At 43.4% G+C, this 18,255-nt stretch overlaps 1 protein-coding gene across 3 annotated transcripts in view; it reads right to left on the reverse strand.

Moving 5' to 3' along the window:
• Positions 1-860: 860 nt before the first annotated feature.
• The window catches only part of TBC1D14 (TBC1 domain family member 14), a 174,592-nt gene continuing 157,197 nt past the window's right edge, over positions 861-18,255 (reverse strand). For all 3 annotated transcript variants that reach the window (XM_040335387.1, XM_040335388.1, XM_040335389.1), the window contains 6 exons: positions 18,076-18,170; positions 14,547-14,618; positions 14,229-14,357; positions 10,503-10,612; positions 4,087-4,345; positions 861-1,739 (listed from right to left, as the gene is read on the reverse strand). In XM_040335387.1, the coding sequence (XP_040191321.1) occupies positions 1,674-1,739; positions 4,087-4,345; positions 10,503-10,612; positions 14,229-14,357; positions 14,547-14,618; positions 18,076-18,170 (731 nt within the window). In that variant the 3' untranslated portion in view covers positions 861-1,673. The remainder of the gene's footprint in view (positions 1,740-4,086; positions 4,346-10,502; positions 10,613-14,228; positions 14,358-14,546; positions 14,619-18,075; positions 18,171-18,255) is intronic.

An 18,255-nucleotide genomic window follows, 5' to 3' on the forward strand; every position in this document is an offset into this window, starting at 1 on the left:
GCGAACATTTGTCGATTAAAAATTCGAAAAAAAGTTTGTCCACTGGAGCGCACACATGGTCCGATTGTCTGCTAAAAACAGGCACGTCGGACAGTTGCCAAAAAGTCTGATCGTGTGTATGGGCCTTAAGCCAAGATTAAGTCGATCCAAATCTAGAAAGTTGCAAGGGGGAATCACATGTTGGCTGCAGTTACCTCTCCTGGATCCCAAAGGGTCAACTTAAATAAGTTCCACCAGGCGACTGAAACTTCTCCTATAAGCCGGGAATAGTTCTAGAACACCAATAGTGAAATTTTTTAATAGCAGCTTATGTTCCACAAGTCCAGAATGAAGGCGTGAATTCTCTGAAGCTACAGGAACCATATATTTATAGACTGTATATTAAACAATTTTTTACTTTATTCAGTTTTGTAATGTTCGACGCAGTCACGTGGAAACAAATTTTGATAGTGGAATATAATCAATTTAGTTCCTGGGAGATAAAAGAAGCCAACATATGATGCAACATGCCAGCAGCAACGCACAACTAAGACATCCGCTTTGAGTAGCCTTTAGCATTAGGTGGAAACGGAGCAGTTGCTGGTGTCTGGCTATGGATGTTCCTGCCTATGGACGTTCCTGCCTTTGGATGTTCCTGCCTATGGATGTTCCTGCCTATGGATGTTCCTGCCTATGGATGTTCCTGCCTATGGATGTTCACCAATAATTATTCCCATTATGGATGACCTAATTTACCACTTCTTGGATACTATCAGACCAAGTATATATCTTAACTTAATTTTAAGTCAACAAGTGCCATATCGCTCTGGGACATTCACATGACTGCTTCTCCCATAGGTCTAAGTAATCATGAAACCGTCCCATATAGAAAATGCTTTATTGTCACAAAATGATTTCTCATAAAAAAAAGCTACAGTTTTCCTTTAGAGGGTCAGTACAACCAAAGCCAACATGGATGTCAGCAGGCTGACCTCATTTGTTTTCTGTCCCTGCTGTTCCATGCTCTGATCTTTGCCGCAAGCACTGCAAATTCAAGCAGGGAGATCCAGTCTCTTTAGACTTTCCATATGAAGTCAAATAAAGGAAAAAAACAATCGGATGACTTGTGGGCCGACACTGAATGCCAGGTCAGAGTAAGAGTTCAGAGCCAATCGGCATCCACCCAAAACTGAAATATTAGCTTTGGGCTGCCTAACCCTTTAATTCATTAGCTGCCCTACTAAAAGTCATGGTCCATGTGCAAAATTCTTATCATGCCCATTTGTTCTACAGCAGAAAAGAGAAAAATAAATCACACACATACCCATTTACATGACTATAAAAAAGCTGAAGTGTGGCTTCATGGATTCAAGGCAATATTTGCCAACCATGGTCCTTCTAGAAAGCTCATGGAATATTTATGGAAAATAGTTGGTCAGCATGTACCCGTCATGCTCGTTACAAATCAATACTCGCCTATCAGCTGACTAGAATCTAGTGATTAGTCCCTAGCTGGTTGATAGCCTGCATGTTTATGAACCAGTGCTCAGCTGCCTCTTCAGTATGCAGGTAACCAGTAACATATTAAGGCCAATTCCAGTGTATTATACAGTCCTGAAATGGAATTGTTATCTTCCCATTGAAAACAAAATCCACCATATTTCTGAAAACACTTCTCCATCCTGAGATTATGTTTAGCGCTTGAGTGCGGGACTTCTGTTCTCCATATCACGATTATCTTTCTGCAATGCCGACAGAATCTGGAACACAAGACATGCAGGGTTTACATCTTGCCATTAATCAAACTCATGCAACAATTAAACTGACCATTTACAGAGAACTTGTTCCATGCCAGGAATGTTTTAGGTTACAAGAATGCCATCAGAGATGAACCACCAAGCTTCATTATTGCTGTCTAATAACATGGCCACCAAGCTACCAATGTTTAAACCACTTAAGGACCAGGCCCATTTCTGAAACTCTGTTGACAAGTAAAAATCTTTTCTTTTTTGCTAGAAAATAGCAGAGGCCCTAGAGAATAAAATGGCAGTCATTGCAATTGTTTATGTCACATGGCAGCAGTTTTTAAAACTCATTAAAAAAAAAAAATCTCATTATAAAAAAATCAAATCACATCTATATCCCATTTTTTGGGAAATATTAAAGATCTTGCAATACAGAACACGTCATGCTTTAAAAATGCGCACGCTTGTGGAAGGAAGCCAAATTACGGTACTTACTTGTAAAATCCTTTTTTGAGTACATCATGGGACAGAGTCAGGCTAATATTCATTACCTGCTGGGTTATACTCCATCTCCAGGTGAATGGACACTGGTAGACCAAAGGTCTTTAGACAGGAAGTGATCCTCTATACAACCCCCCCATACAGGAAGTACTTCAGTTTTGTAAGAAGAACTGAATCCTCAAAAAGAGGGGCGGGACCTTCGTGTCCCATGATGTACGCAAACAAAAGGATTTTACAAGAAAATAGGATTTCAACAGCAGATATAAAACACCTCCAATTCTTTGATGAAGGCCTTTGGAAGAACACCGATAGGGCCGAAACTTGACCTCTGATTGTACTCAAAGCCAATCTGATTTTCACAGCTGACTGTAGAAAATAAATTTTTTCCCAATCATGTATTTCCGAGGATGCCATTTTTTGGCTTCACATCAAGCAATATAAAAGTCTTCCAGACCTTATGATGGCTCTTTCTAGTGACAGCTTTTCTAGCATTCACTAGGGTAGACACTACTGGTCCCGAGATGCCCAGGTTCCTTAAACACCCTGGCTTCAATAGCCATGCCATTAAATTTAGAGACTGTTAATTGGGGTGAAATATAGGACCTTGAGACAGTAGATCAGGGCGACATTGAAGTGTCCATGGCCCGTCTATTGTCTCAATCTCTGGAAACCAGAGTGGAACCCCCTCTCTCCGAATCCTGCGCAACAAATTTGGAATCAGAGGGAAAGCATAAACCAGGGCATACTGATTTAGGCGACACTTTAAAAATGTTTACTCGTTATCAGTTTGGAGTTACCGTGGAGCTCTTCGTGCTAGAAATATTACTCTCACTATAACGTTTAGGGCAATACCTCATGTGTGTGGTGCAATCATCGTTTACATATCTGGGCATGACCTACGTGTTCGCCACTGCGTGCGAAAATCTGCTATTGCTGCAGCCCGCTAATGGTGCAAAATACGAACGATAATTCTTAGATAAGAATTTAGAAAGAAAATTATTTCGAAATTCGACCCATGTATGGCCTGTCAAAAAATGCTAGTTGCCTGGCTTATGTCAAGTTCTAGCTTCAACAGTCACAGGCCTAGAAGACAAAAGCAACAAAGCGGACTTCTCGTGCGCTGAAAATTCTGAGCGGTGATGCCATTTAACGTGTGTCAGTGTCAAAATCTTTCCAGCATCGCCTGTAATCAATATTGCCATGGTGAAACAAGATACTGACTAGTATTTGACGAAATAGGCAAACCAAGTTTTAAGTGTGGAATCCCTGGATCACTTATCTCCAGGCTCCTTGAGGGCGTAGCGGGTTCATGAGCGGGGACCCGGAGTGGAGTGAAGGGACGCACCCAACTCTGCTCTTTCCCGATCCCCCCCCCTTTTTTGTTTCCCCTTTTTTCTGTTCTCTTCTTCATTATTTTTGAATTGTCTTGCTATCAGTTCTGCAATGCCATGTGGGAAAATTTTGGGGTAGGATGCTGCCAGGAGACAGTAAAGTCTCCCCACATACGCTACATTCTTAATTACTATGGTTTAGTGATATTTATTAGGTTGGGAACGCTGATCTTATCGGATGCTGCATCCTGGTTGTAACTATTTCATGACAATTAATTTTAAACATGAACATTTGTATGATGACTTAAACTTGTAATAAAAAAAAAAAACTTTGAATAAAAAAATCTTTCCAGCAAATGAGATTGCCCTCACAGACATGTACATGTATAACACAAGTCCAAGGGACATAGTCAAAAATGCCCACGACAGCTAAAGGTATAAAGAATATACAGACCTGTACAAATGTACTAATCTGTCATTTGGTCCAGCAAATGCTGATGAACTCCTAGCACATCATGTAAGAGTCTTACCTGTGACCATTTCTTATTGCGGCTCTGCATCTGAATTGAGGCGATAGAGGCGAACAGGTCATCGGGGGTCAAGTCCTCCGGGAGTTTGGTTAGAAACTGGGCAATAAGAATGAAGTCCATCCTTGTCAAAATGTCTTCAAATAGTTTCAGTATTCCCAGTGCAGTCCTGAACAGAAACTCTTCTCCGTCCCGGCAGAAAACATCCCACACTCGGCACGCTAAATCCAGTTGTAGAGACTTACTGTACAGGGTAAAAATCCTGCAAGACAGAAGAATTTTACAGACTCAATTATCATCAGTAATACTGCCTAGAGGTCTAAAAAAACAAAAAAGAAACAACGCAGATAAAAACAAAATTGGTCCACACATTTGATTAGAAGAATTTCAGTTCTATCAATCATGAAGGCTCAAAATCATGGGGACATTACCTAAACCAGTCCATGCACAAACACATCCTTCCTAGGAACGGTCACTCCTCCAGACTGACTTTCACCCATCAAAGCATTCTTATATTTATTTTATTATGGTCCTCTGCTTGCATTGGGGCTAATGGCTGTTGAGAGGAGTAATGTGGCAGGTTGCTGTAATGTTTTCAGCAAGCCAAGTAGGGCACCTGGCTGGCTCCTCCACCCACCCATGATCCACCTGCATTGCATAGCCAAGTACAGAGGCCCCCCATCAAGGATGTTACTGGGACTAAAAATAATTAACGAAAATGGAAAAGCTTCAAAACTGTAAAAAAAAAAAAAATATATATGTGGCATGTTACAGTGCCTTGAAAAAGTATTCAAACCCTGTGAAAATTTGCCCATTTTGTCATGTTACAACCAAAAACAAATATATTTTATGTGATAGACCAACACAAAGTGGCACATAGTTGTGATGTGGAAGGAAAATTATAAATGATTTTAATATTTTTTTACAAATAAATATATGTGAAAACTGTGGTGTGCATTTGTATTTAGCCCCCTATACTCTGATACCCCTTACTAAAATATAATGGAACCAATTGCCTTCAGAAGTCACCCAATTAGGAAATAGAGTCCACCTGTGTGTAATTTAATCTCAGTATAAATACAGCTGTTCTGTGAAGCCCTCAGGTTTGTTATTGAACGTTTGTGAACTAACAGCATCATGAAGGCCAAGAAACACACCAGACAGTTCAGGGATAAAGTTGTGGGGAAGTTTAAAGCAGGGTTAGGTTATAAAAAAGAGCTGTGAACATATAACGGAACATTATTCAATCCATTATTCGAAATTGGAAAGAGTATGGCACAACTGCAAACCTACCAAGACATGGCCGTCCACCTAAATTTGACAGGCCAGGGCAAGGAGAGCATTAATCAGAGAAGCAGCCAAGAGGCCCATGGTAACTCTGGAGGAGCTGCAGAGATCCACAGCTCAGGTGGGAGAATCTGTCCACAGGACAATTATTAGTTGTGCACTCCAGAAATCTGGCCTTTAGTGGCAAGAAAAAAGCCATTGTTGAAAGAAAGCCATAAGAAGTCCCGTTTCCAAGAAGCCATGTGGGGGACACAGCAAACATGTGGAAGAAGGTGCTCTGGTCAGATGAGACCAAAAGGGGTGCAAAACTAACACTGCACATCACCCTGAACACACCATCCCCACCGTGAAACATGGTGTTGGCATGATCATGTTGTGGGGATGCTTTTCTTCAGCAGGGACAGGGAAGCTGGTCGGAGTTGATAGGAAGAAGGATGGAGCCAAATACAGGGCAATCTTACAAGAAAACCTGTAAGAGTCTGCAAAAAAAGACTTGAGAGTTCACCTTTCACCTTTCAGCAGGACAATGACCCTAAACATACAGCCAGAGCTACAATGGAATGGTTTAGAATAGATCAAAGCATATTCATGTGTTAGAATGACCTAGTCAAAGCCCAGACCAAAGCTGCATGACTAAAATGAGAAACACAATTTTTTTTCTTAGAATAAAGATCACAATTCTCTCATGATTTTCAGCGCAATGTCATCTTTCACATTATCTCCAAAAATTCAGCCAACTTTACAGTTTCATTTTTAATTCATTAAAGTGTATTTTTTCCAAATAAATTTTATTTGAAAAGACCGCTGCGCAAATATTGCAACAACCAACATTTATTCTCTATTATTAGGATGTGGCAGTTATGTAGTATTAAGGGTGTTTGATTACCATCCTAGGGCAATCTGTAGTCAATCAACAATTAGCTGTCAGAAGTGAGCAGAGAACTCTGCACTTATTACATAGAAATTGGGTAAATGCTGTTTTAAGATCAGAGTGGTGGTGGGGGGGGGGGGGGGACTTTCGAATCACGATTTTGGTTCCTTAATGATCAATCGTGCAGCTTTAGTCCAGACCTAAAGCCAATTGAGAATCTGTGGCAAGACTTGAAAATCACTCTCCATCCAATCTGACAGAGCTTGAGCTATTTTGCAAAGAAGAATGGGCAAAAATGTCACTCTCTAGATGTGCAAAGCTGCTAGAGACATCCCCAAAAAGACAAAGGTGTAATTGCAGTAAAGGGTGGTTCTACACTTTTCTACACTATTTGGATAGTGGAAGGAAAATGATCAATGGGTTTTCAGTTTTTTTTACAATTAAGTGCTACTTTGTGTTGGTCTATCATATAAAAACACAATAAAATACATTAAAATTTTTGGTTGCAACCTGACAAAATGAGGAAAATGTCAAGGGGTATAAATACTTTTTCAAAGCACAGTTTGTCCCTTCTGCATAAAAACAGACACACCAGCCTGTTCAGAGGCATTCTTTAGAACAGACCTGGGCAAACTGTGGCCCACATGCCACATCCAGCCCCTTGGCTCTCTGTCTGGCCCACAATGCCTCCACTATCAGCATACCTCTGTGAAGTTATCAGCTTGGAAGCAAAGGGCTCACAGAGGCATGCTGACAGAAATCCATGTGGAATCTGGAAAGCATGCAAAAACTAGAGGGATAGAGCTGGAGGAGCCAATTGGCATGTCAGGGAGGCTGGTTTCTGAGATGAGAGAGTTGCTTAGGAGACCTCCCCATGGCGCTCTCCTGCCACTCTGTTACCAGCCAAAACTGTCCTTCACTCCGAAGTGTAGTGTAACGCACAACTGTCCTTCCCAGTCAGAGAGCAGTGATCCTGTACACAGCCTACCAGCACTCACCCACCTACCCCGCCTTGCAGCTGCATGGTCTTTCTTCCCCAGGGTGCCAGTTTCCCACAGCAGGTGCCAGTCATCTATCTGATCCTCCTTGACAGCTGAGATCAGGGTTCATTTGCACCTGGTGCAGTGGGACTGTTGGATTATTTTATCCCCTTTTCCAGTGCAGTCCCACTGCATGACAAGGCAAACGCCTTGTCTCTTGTGTGCCTGTTTCACGTCACTGCATTGAAGTGTTGCATTGGCAGTGTGCGCTGAAAAAAAGTACAGCACGCAGTACTTTTTTTCCCCAAAAGCAGCGTGAGGCAACCTACTGCCTTACACTGCTCACAAGCCAATTATACATTTTAAGTATGTGTGACAGACCATTTAATAAAAAAGTGAACAGTGCAATGCATCAAGATCAGTGCATGGTCACTATGCTGATCCCGCTGGACCATATTGTAATTCGCCCGCATTGTAATTCTCCTCCTGGAAAGCAGTAATTCATCCCAGCCTGCCACTGTGCATACAGTGGTCGGTTACTATTGATTTAACCCTCCCAAATAGTCCCAGCTTCTTATCTGGGCCCTTGGGAAAATTAATTGGCAACCCCTGCTTTAGAATGTACACTATGAACTATGTGAAGAACATATGAAAAATAAAGAATTTATAAAAAAAAAAAAAAAAAAAAAAGGAAAATAAGCTAAGCATTCTCAATGTACATTCTTCATTGCCCCTCGGTGCTGGAATGAATAAACCCCTGTGCACAAGAGCTACGTCATTCTGGTCCAGCCAATCAAGATGGCCGAAGATCCTGAATCGGAAAGAAGAATGGGCGAAGATGTGATCGGCAAAGGGAGGAGAGTCAAGTTCTAAGCCTCCAATACGTGAATATGAAATAATGACACTGGCCAGCAGGTGTCAGTCCTGTCTTATTACTGCACACTGACAATTTAAACTCCTAATCTTTCCCTTCTGTATTACGACATTTCCTTCAATTTATTGATCTTGTGCAAAACACCAAAATGGCTCTTAAAATTCCAATTATGTGTAGTCAGTGAGCACTAATATATTCCTTTCACGTTCGCATTTCCCTTTTTTTTTTAAATCAAAACACCAACTGATTTATTCAGGGGCTTTTGCGGCACTTCCCCCATTCTCCCACAATGGGTCGCGTTCAGTGGACCTTCTGCTCGGTGATCACATGTTGGGTAGTTTTTGGGTGGGCATGAAGTGACGCGTCATGACTGCGGCACGTATTGCATTCTGCCTTCCCAGATTTCAGCCCGTTAGATTTTGACAGGCCGCTGGCACCAAGACTGGAAGCTGAACATGTGCCTCCCAAGTGCATGAAGTCACTAAGGCTGGGTTCACACTACGGTTTTCCCATCCGTCAGCCGCATACGATTTCAGTATTGAAAACGTACGGGCCCGGACGGGAAAACTTATAGATAGACAATGCATTGCAAATCGTATGCACTCAGATGCATCCGGGTGCGTACGATTTGCTGGCAAAACGTTTTTTAAACGTACGCAAAACCGTGTTCAACCACGGTTTTGCGGCCGTTCTTAAAACAGTATGGCAAACGCATACGTTTTCCTTTAACATTAATGTCAATGGCAAACGCACATATGTGCGGTTCCATACGTTCCCGTCCGTTTCAGCCGCATACGGTTTTCCATATAAATCGTATGCGGCTGACGGTCGGGAAAACCGTAGTGTGAACCCAGCCTAAGATTGGATGCACAGGGGCAAAATATCTGGTGAGCATAAGGTTTTAATCAACTGCCATTGCACGCGCACCCCAGAGCTGAAGAGAGGAATAATGTACAGGTACGTTATTTTGCGCTTAAGAGCAGTGTATATGTACATGGGGTGGTTCTTAAGCGGCTAAAGTGATTGTAAAGTCTTGTTTTTTTGTTTGTTTTTTTAGTTAAACATAATGAACATGTTCTACTTCCCTGTTCAGTACAGTTGGTTTTGCACAGAGCAGCCCCCAATCCTCCTCTTCAAATCCCTCTTTGGTGCTCCTGGCCCCTCCCTCCTGTTGAGTGCCCCCACAGCAAGCAGCTTGCTATGGGGGCACCCAAGCCACAGCTCCCTGTGTCCATTTACACACAGAGCTGCAGCCTGCCCCCTTTCTCTCCTCATTGGCTGACTGACTACAGCAGGAGCTAAATGGTGCCGCGCTGCTCTCTCAGCCAATGAGAAGGGGAGTCCCAGGCAGACAAGACACTCAGGAAACATCGCTGGATCTAGATGGGCTTCTGCCTTTACAATCCCTTTAAGAAGGCAATGTTGAAGCCCAACTCACTGTACCTCTTAAAGAGGAAGTAAACCCTGATGGGTTTTACTTCCTCTTTTGCCCACTGCAAACCCTGCAACTTAAAAGCATAATGGGCTAGTATGCATCGCATACTAGCCCATTATGTGACACTTACCTGCAAACAAATCCAGCGCTGTCCCCTGTGCAGGCTGCGTCCATCTTCTCGCCCCTCTTCCTTCTGGGGTTGCTCACTCCACAAGGAAGTTGGCTTGAATCCTTTTGCGAGACAACACTAGCAAACAGTCAGAATTTTTAAAAATACAGTGCTTGTATTGCTAAACGCTCGTTAACCGCGTTACTCGCAATCTGAGGTTCCACTGTAGTAGTAGTAGCATATCTGAGATTCATACTAAAACTGGCCTAAATTGAACAATGGCATTTCCTGGAGCTCTCAATTGCAGCCTCACTGTGCCATCAAACACAGCCACTGTGCCATCAAACGTCGCCCTCAATGTCACTTCAGCCAATCAGGTGACCGGTAACCAGACCCGGTGAACCAGATTGGCTGAGACGCGTGTCAATGTTAACCAGGGAACGCACACCCTGTGCGCCCTCTGGTTAACCATTTGGAAGCCGATTAGGGCACACAGGCTGTAATTGGGAGCCGCTGGCTCTGATAGACACTTCCAAAAACACACCCACCGCTGTTATTTCAGATGGCCGGCACTCAACAGGGGGCCAGCCACCAGAATAGTGGGTGGCAGCGGCGACAATACATAGATTCATGCAATGCATGAATCTATGTATTGTTGAGTGACAGTTGCAGGAGAGAGGGGGCGGCGCTCCAGCGGCCACTATGGACGCACCACCACTGCAAGCAGACCAAAGGGGTAAGAGGGAATCATTTGAGTATAAGGCTCCGTTAGCCATAAATATGTCTTATGTATGTTATATATAAACCTGTTAGTGTAACTTGATACTGTTTAAATGAACCCCAAAACACTGACAAAAGCCTACCAGTCTATTAGGTAGAGATCTGGCGTCAGATTGTTTTTCTTGAAGTGCGCAAATAACCTAGGCAAATTTTCTTCAAAAAATACTTCAAATGCTGCAAAGTAGGTCAACATCTACAAAAAAACAAACAGTGAAAAGATAGGATTAAAAAAAATTGCATCATTATCAAAAGCAAAGGACGAGTACAGGCAAGAAACGTACAACAAACACAACTGACTGATAATTCCTAAAGGAGTATTAAACCCAAAGTATTATATTATATCACAGCTTACCAATCAATAGATGTTGTGGCTTCATTAGTTCTCCTTTTTAGGCTTTCCTTCTCTTATTTTCACCTTGTGATCTGGCCAGTGAGTCGGTTTTTCAAAACAACAAGCTCTCTTGCAGATGTAGCAGATATAGGGATGAGACACACCATATACCACTGATGGGTGCCTACAATGATCAGCTTTAGTTTTGTAAAACTAACCCCAAAAAGAGAAAAAAAATTGTTTGGAGTTCAGCTACACTTTGTTAGTGTAGTTAAACCTGCTAGTGCATCTAACCCCCCCCCCCCCGCCGCTCCAGACTGACAATGCTGCTTTCCAAAGGTGCCCCCTATGCTCGTTCACCCAGAGTGGGGGCACTCTAATACAGGAGGCGTGTTACCGGCTAGATCACCAGGTGAAAACAGAAGGGGGGGGGGAGCCTAAAAAGAAAAACAAATGCCGTCACCACATCTAATGAGTAGTAACCTGCAATGTTTAACATTTTTGGTTTGAGGTTTAAGATTGCTCTATCACAGCACATAGCGTTCTAGACAGTGGGTCAAATACATTGCCATTTGTGTCATTTTTTTAATTTAAATATTGAATTACAAAATTGATTATTATACAGCTTTTTGCTCCATAAAACATCTTCTGTGTGGGAAGTGCCTATAGAGGAGAGCAGAAACGAGGCCTTTGCAGGCAATGATAAAATAACCATTCATGAGATAAAGTGTTGATTTATGAGACATTATTGCTTTCAGTGGGTAAAGTGGAACTAAACTCCATCAATGTTCACCATTTTATTCCTTATGCTGTCATCTTTAGTAAATAGATAGGAAGGTACATTGAAGATTATATTTACTTTCTTTTTTTATTTATATATCTCCATTTCTTCAGCTGCTTCCTGATTTCTGGCCTAGGCTAAAATTATGTCATATTCCAGGAGTCTTCATGGGCATTTTTTTCTTTTATCTGGAGGAGGAGGGGTTTTCTCAGCCAAGCACATCCTCCTGCCTGTGTTCCGTCAGATTTTGTATCGGAAGTGACGTTCCTTCACGGCCATCTTGGTACACCCCGCACTCATCGGGCCAGATCCACAAATATCTGCCTATCTTTAGGCAGGCATAGCGTATCTAAGATACACTATGCCGCCGTAATTTAGAGCGTAGTTTCCATATCCTGAAAGAATTTGTGCCGTAAGTTACGGCGGCGTAGTGTAACTGTCGGCATAAGGGCGCGCAATTCAAATGGCTAAGATGTGGGCGTGTTCATTAATTCATCTTGACCCCACGTAAATGACGTTTTTTTTTTAACGGCGCATGCGCCGTCCGTGGGGGTATCCCAGTGTGCATGCTCGAAATCACGTCGCAAATAGTCAATGCTTTCGACGTGAATGTAATTTACGCAAAGCCCTATTCGTGAACGTTTTACGCAAACAACGGAAAATTCGACGCTGTGCCGACATCCATACTTAACATTGCGTACGCCTCATAGACCCAGGGGTAACGTTATGCCGAAAAAAGCCTTACGTAAACAAATGCGCCGGACGGACGTACGTTCTGCTAATCTAGCCAATTTGCATACTCTACGCGGAAATCAACGGAAGCGCCACCTAGCGGCCAGCGTAAATATGCACCCAAGATCCGACAGCGTACTAAGACGTACGTCAGTCGGATCTAGCCCACATTCAGGCGTATCTTGTTTTGTGAATACAAATCAAAAGATACGCCGGCACATCGTAGAACTTACGCGGCGTATCAATAGATACGCCGCCCTAAGTTCCTCGTGGATCTGGGCCATCATCTGTAAGCCTGCAGTCAGACGGCGCCAAGCAGACATCTTTTTACACCCACTGGAGTCTTGCATTTCATATTTATTTTTACCAGTAAACTCCGCTTATATATCGTAAAACACAGTATTTTGAAATTCGTCACACTGTTTTGATGCTATATTTTAAAAGCAGCGGCAAGCCTGCCGATCTCACAGGTTTGCTGATCTGACAGAAGACCGCTGCTTTTAAAATGAATCAAAACAGTGAGACAGATTTCAAAATACAAGCTCAATTTACTGATCAGTGTGAAATGCAAGACTCGTGGATGTAAAAACGATGTCCGCTTGCCGCTTTCTCATTGTATCCTTACTGCAGGCCAAGCACAGGGTGTACCAAGATGGCCGTGACAGAACATTACTTTCATTACAAAATCTGACAGAACACCTCAATGCCTGAGCTAAGGATACAATGCAGGAAGTAAATGCTACAAGAATCATCTGCCCATACTTAAGACGGCTACAGCCAGATATGTCAGGGGATGTTTTTCAAAGTGAGTTACCAAAATAAAGCATAGAGACATGGATGGATGGGTAATTTGCCTTGAATAAAAATTAGTTAAATGGCATTTTCAGTTTGTAATTCTCAAATACAAGTTTAGTTCCAGTTAATTACGTCATGTGAAAAATCATCTTATGATGAAATAATAGTGGAAAAAGGTTACTGCGCTAATTCAAAAAAATTGTGTATATAAACAAAAGCAGCAACACAAAATGTTATACAACATTAAACAAATAGACAAAAAGAAAAAGTTGCGCTAATAAAACGTGATACAGACTGCACTGAGGCAGCACAACCAGTGCAGAAAAAATAATGTGATAACAAACCAGTGATCTACACGTGATAAAAAAAAGTGACCAAAGCAATCATAGACTTGATCACACTCCAAAAAAAAAGTCCCAATAGAGAAATTAATCAATTCCAATGATCTCCCAAGTGAAGGGACCACGTCCCCATCGAGACGAAACGTTGGGAGGTGACGTTCTGACGTCACCGCGTCAAAGTGATCAGACACTGAAGATACGAGCTGCGTGTTTGTGGAGCCGGCCGGCTTAAGTTTTTGCCGTTTTTACGTCCATTTGACGTAAGTGTGCATCTTTTTATTTAATATTAAAACCTGAGGATTTTACGCTATGCAAGTTCTTTTTTCTTCATGTCATATCCTGCATTGGTATAACATATGAGGCAATATCGTACGGTCCCTTCCCTGAAGACACCTATGAAGACACCATCTGTTATATGCCGTTTAAGATCTCCTATAATTAAGAGATCACGGCCTTTCGGTAAGAGGCAGTGTGTGATAGTGGTGGAGGTCTCTATCGTCACCCCTTTTTGCATATGGTGGACCAATAAGCACTTGGGAGATCATTGGAATTGATTAATTTCTCTATTGGGACATTTTTTTGGAGTGTGATCAAGTCTATGATTGCTTTGGACACTTTTTTTTATCACGTGTAGATCACTGGTTTGTTATCACATTCTTTTTTCTGCACTGGTTGTTCTGCCTCAGTGCAGTCTGTATTACGTTTATTAGCGCAACTTTTTCTTTTTGTCTATGATGAAATAACAAATGCATTTAAAATAAGTCATGCAACTTTGTTAATTGACCTAAATGTCAATTAACAAACTTCAAGCAATTTGCCCGATACTTACAAGGCCATGGTCCACTCTGAAAAATGCCATCTGACAGGGTTTATTTAGGAGGTTTGCGAAAGCGATAAAGGCATCAGCAGTATCTAGGTTCAGGATCAAAACAGCAGCTATAAAAGACATGCCCTGTACCTGAAACACAGGAAACAATGGAAGAGCCTATCAGTGATGATCAGGAAAACAGCATCTTCCGCACACACAAGTCTGGGACATGTATTATGTATTGTGGGGACTGCTGCATGCATTTCTTATCCTCACACATAAATGGAGTCATCATAACATGGTTTAAATTCATAGGTATTCTTTGTACAGCAAACTTACATAACCGACATCGGGTCTGTAACAAGTGTAGGCGCCTAAAATACTGTGCAGCATGTCATGGTAAGGACCACCCTGAAATCGAGAAAAAGACAAAAAGGATAACATCAACACAAACTAGATACTGGGCAATACTCTACAGCACATGTGCTCAATGTGGCCCCCAATTTCATGTGGCCCTTGCACCTCTCCAGCATACCCCTCGTCTCTGTAGACCGCAGCACAGAGGAGGACAGAACTTCTCCTACAGATCCTGCAGTTCTCTGTGCAGCCGCACCTTATCTCTGCCTCCCCTGGTCCCATCATTCAGCAGACTCTGGAAGCCGACTTCAGCCTTCCTCTGGTCCTCCCCTCCAGACCCTGCATTTTCTGCTTTCACCCCCCCCCCCCCCAGGTTCTTCCTGGCAACAGCACAAGGAAAGAGGGGTGCATCATGTTGTAAGGGAGGGTGGGTGACTCTTTATTTCTGATAGGGGGGGGCTCTTGACATCTAATCTTACAGATACAACCATAACACTGATCTGGCCCACAATGAAATGGAGATTGACACCCCTGTTCTACAGCCTCTTTAACCTCTTTCCGCTGGCAAGAGGCAGCTCTTTAATGGGATTTTAAGGCCAAAGGGGTTTTGTTGTCTTCCTGATGTAGTGATCACTGACTGGCAGCTCATCCTTCCTGCTCTCGACTGTAAACAGTGACCGAACGCCATCTGTGAGAGTGTGGTCCCAGTGCAGGGGGCACACAATTGTGCACATATGTGGCAGCGCTGAGTTAAAGCTCACATATAAAAGTCTACTGGCGGGAAGGCATTTAAGCCAAAATTACTTAAAAAAAAAAAATTGCAAGCAGGTTAATTTTTTGTGTAGTTTTGTCCTTGGCGCAAAATAGACTTAGGGCTCTTTCACACGGAGCGGACCGTTTCTGGGTCCGCTCCGTGTGTCTCCGTCGGCTCAGCGGGGATCCCCGCTGAGCTGTCGGCGGATAGGGCGGTCCCCGCACACAGTGCAGGGACCGCTCTGTCTCAGCTCCGCTCTGCCCTATGGGGAGCCGGATGCAGACGGACCGTCTGTCCGTCTGCATCAGTTCCGTTCCGCCGGAAGAAAAATAGGGGTTTCTTCCGTCCGAAAACCGGATCCCGACGGACGCGGACGTTAGCGGATGCTCCATCCACTAACGGACACGATCCCATAGGGATGTATTACAAGTCCGTTAACGGACTTGTAATAACGGACAGGCGGAGCGGACGTCTGAAAGGGGCCATACATGTACTTTTTGAATTACCCTCATACCCTGTCTCATATGCAGGCCCGGATTTACTCCCTTTGCCGCCCCAAGGCCGGGTCCTTCAATCCCGCCCCCCGCCTGCGCAGTACAGGGGGGACATTATCCGCCAGGGGACTTTTTCGGCAACAACACGAAGAAGGAGGGGGGGGGGGTTTGCTGCCGAATATGACATTGAGAGGCGGGGGGTGCTGCTGTCGAAAATTGAGAAGCAGGTGGGGTGACATTGAGCATTGGGGGGTCTGACAAAATGACATTGAGAACCGGGGGGGGGGTGGGTGGGTTGCTGCTGCCGAAAATTACATTGAGAGCAATCTCACCTCCTCTTCCCTCTGTTTTCTCTCCTCTCACCATCCGTGACATGACATGGGGGAACTCCGGAAATTAAAGTGAAAGTGTCCTTTCCTCTCAGCCGCAGTGCCGCCCCTGCACCCACTGCCGCCCCGAGGCCTGGCCTTGTCTGGAATCCGGCCCTGCTCATATGTACAATGAAGTGTACAATCCCCGCCAAATGCCATGGCCAAGTAACTCGATTGTGCATCATGTTTACTTTCTCAGTGGCCAATCAATGGCTGAACAAAGAAGACTCTGTACATTGTGTATACCTGCACGTCATGGCAATTACCCCTTGGCTCTATGCGGATTTTTATGACCCTATGCTAAAAAGGCAGAAGGTTAAAGTGGTCATTCCTTACATTAAGGTAAAAAAAATGTTTAGGCATCAGCATCCCCCTCTCCCCCCTTTTACCTACCTGAGCCCTCATTCGATACAGCGCCGTGCACGTCTGCAGCTCTTCTCTCCCCTCACTTCCGGGTCTCGTTGGGGCATCGGAAGTCATTGGCTCCCAGTGCCATCAATCACAACCAGCGATGAGAGAGCAGTGGGCAGAGTAGAAACATGCTGTGTGTGTCAATGGACACACACACAGTGTGGCTTAGGAGCTTGAGTGCCCCCAAAGGAAGACACTTGCTATGGGGGCACTCAGCGGGGGGGTGGGGGTGGAGTCAGGAGTGCCAGCGGGGGACCCGAGAAGGGAAGGATCGAGGCTGCTCTGTGCAAAACTATTGCACAAAGCAGAAAAGACCTTTAAAAAAAAAAAAAACACTGTAGAGCATGCCCGCAAAGTAGCTTATTATTCTCTTCCCTTTGCTAGCCTGTAACTGCCCTATGCAAGCTTCAAGGCGATCCTAGTCACAGTCAACTGCCAAACATCCTAATTGTCATGCGTGAGGAAGAGTTGCATGCTCTCCTATCTGGAGTGGGGCATTTCTCCTCACTTCCAATGGCAATGACCTGAGCAGCAGGGCAATAAAAGGGAAGGTAGGTATACCCTGTTGCAGAGGCCGCCAATAAAGTGAACACTTTGCTTTGATCTGCATAGGCACAAATTCCTCAGAGCCCAGCCTGAGGAAGAGACTTGAAAGTTTCGAACGTGTGCACCTCCCGCGCCCGGAAGTGACGCCGTCTGCAGTCCGCAGTGGAAACCTGACCTCAGCCTGCGAGTTCCGAGGGCGCCTCGGTTCCTGCCGCCGCTGCTGTACAGAGAGGGACATCTCCACGCTGCCTGTACCAGGACATCGAACGGTCCCCGGGAAACACACGCGGATGATACCTATATTCCTGCCTGTACCTACGTATGTTTGTGAGTAGGTCTTTTATATGTTTCTAACATTTTACTTCAATTAAACTTGCTTGCTACGCTTAGAAGGCGCTGCACTTTGTCTTTTTTTGTTTACAAATTGTTGCTGTAACTCAGGGCTCTGTCACAATTTTTTTTTAACTTTAACAGAATAAAAATATTGTTTTAATGCACAACCAACTGTCTATCTAAGCCTATCCATTGACCATCCCCGGATCCAGCTGAGAATGGTTAGAATAGAGCTGGGAAACAAATCTCCATTGATACCTGCAAGCTGAACAATCTTACCAGGAAAATACAACTGTTGTGAAATAGATTTTTTTTTCCCACAAGGTTTTAAACTAATGTCACATTGATTAATGGTGAACAGAGAGTGCGATAAAAGGAAGAAGAAAAAGTAAGTAATTCTGCAGATGTTACCTGCAGTGAAAACCATAAACCAAAATGATCAAGAAATATCGGCAACAGTAGTTCTATTAAAATCCTTACTTTTCTTTTTATATTATTCCTGAACTTGTACTTGAACAAATATATTCAAACATTTAGAATGCAAAAGAAAAAAAATGTCCGAGACAAGAACATATAGCAAATATGGTAACATTGTGACATACCTTCTGGAAAATGCAAAGATTTGGGAACGTCCGAGAAATATCCAGTTTTATGAGCTCCAAGCTGGCTTCGCGGTCAGCTGCAGACAAACCTGAGTCTACAAAAAAAAAAAAAAAAAAAAAAAAAAAAAAAAAAACACAAATGGTTCAATTCTTACGTCACTGTTAAATCTTTTTTTCAGA

This window comes from Rana temporaria, chromosome 1 (assembly GCF_905171775.1).
Source record: "Rana temporaria chromosome 1, aRanTem1.1, whole genome shotgun sequence".
In the NCBI taxonomy this organism is placed as follows: domain Eukaryota; kingdom Metazoa; phylum Chordata; class Amphibia; order Anura; family Ranidae; genus Rana; species Rana temporaria.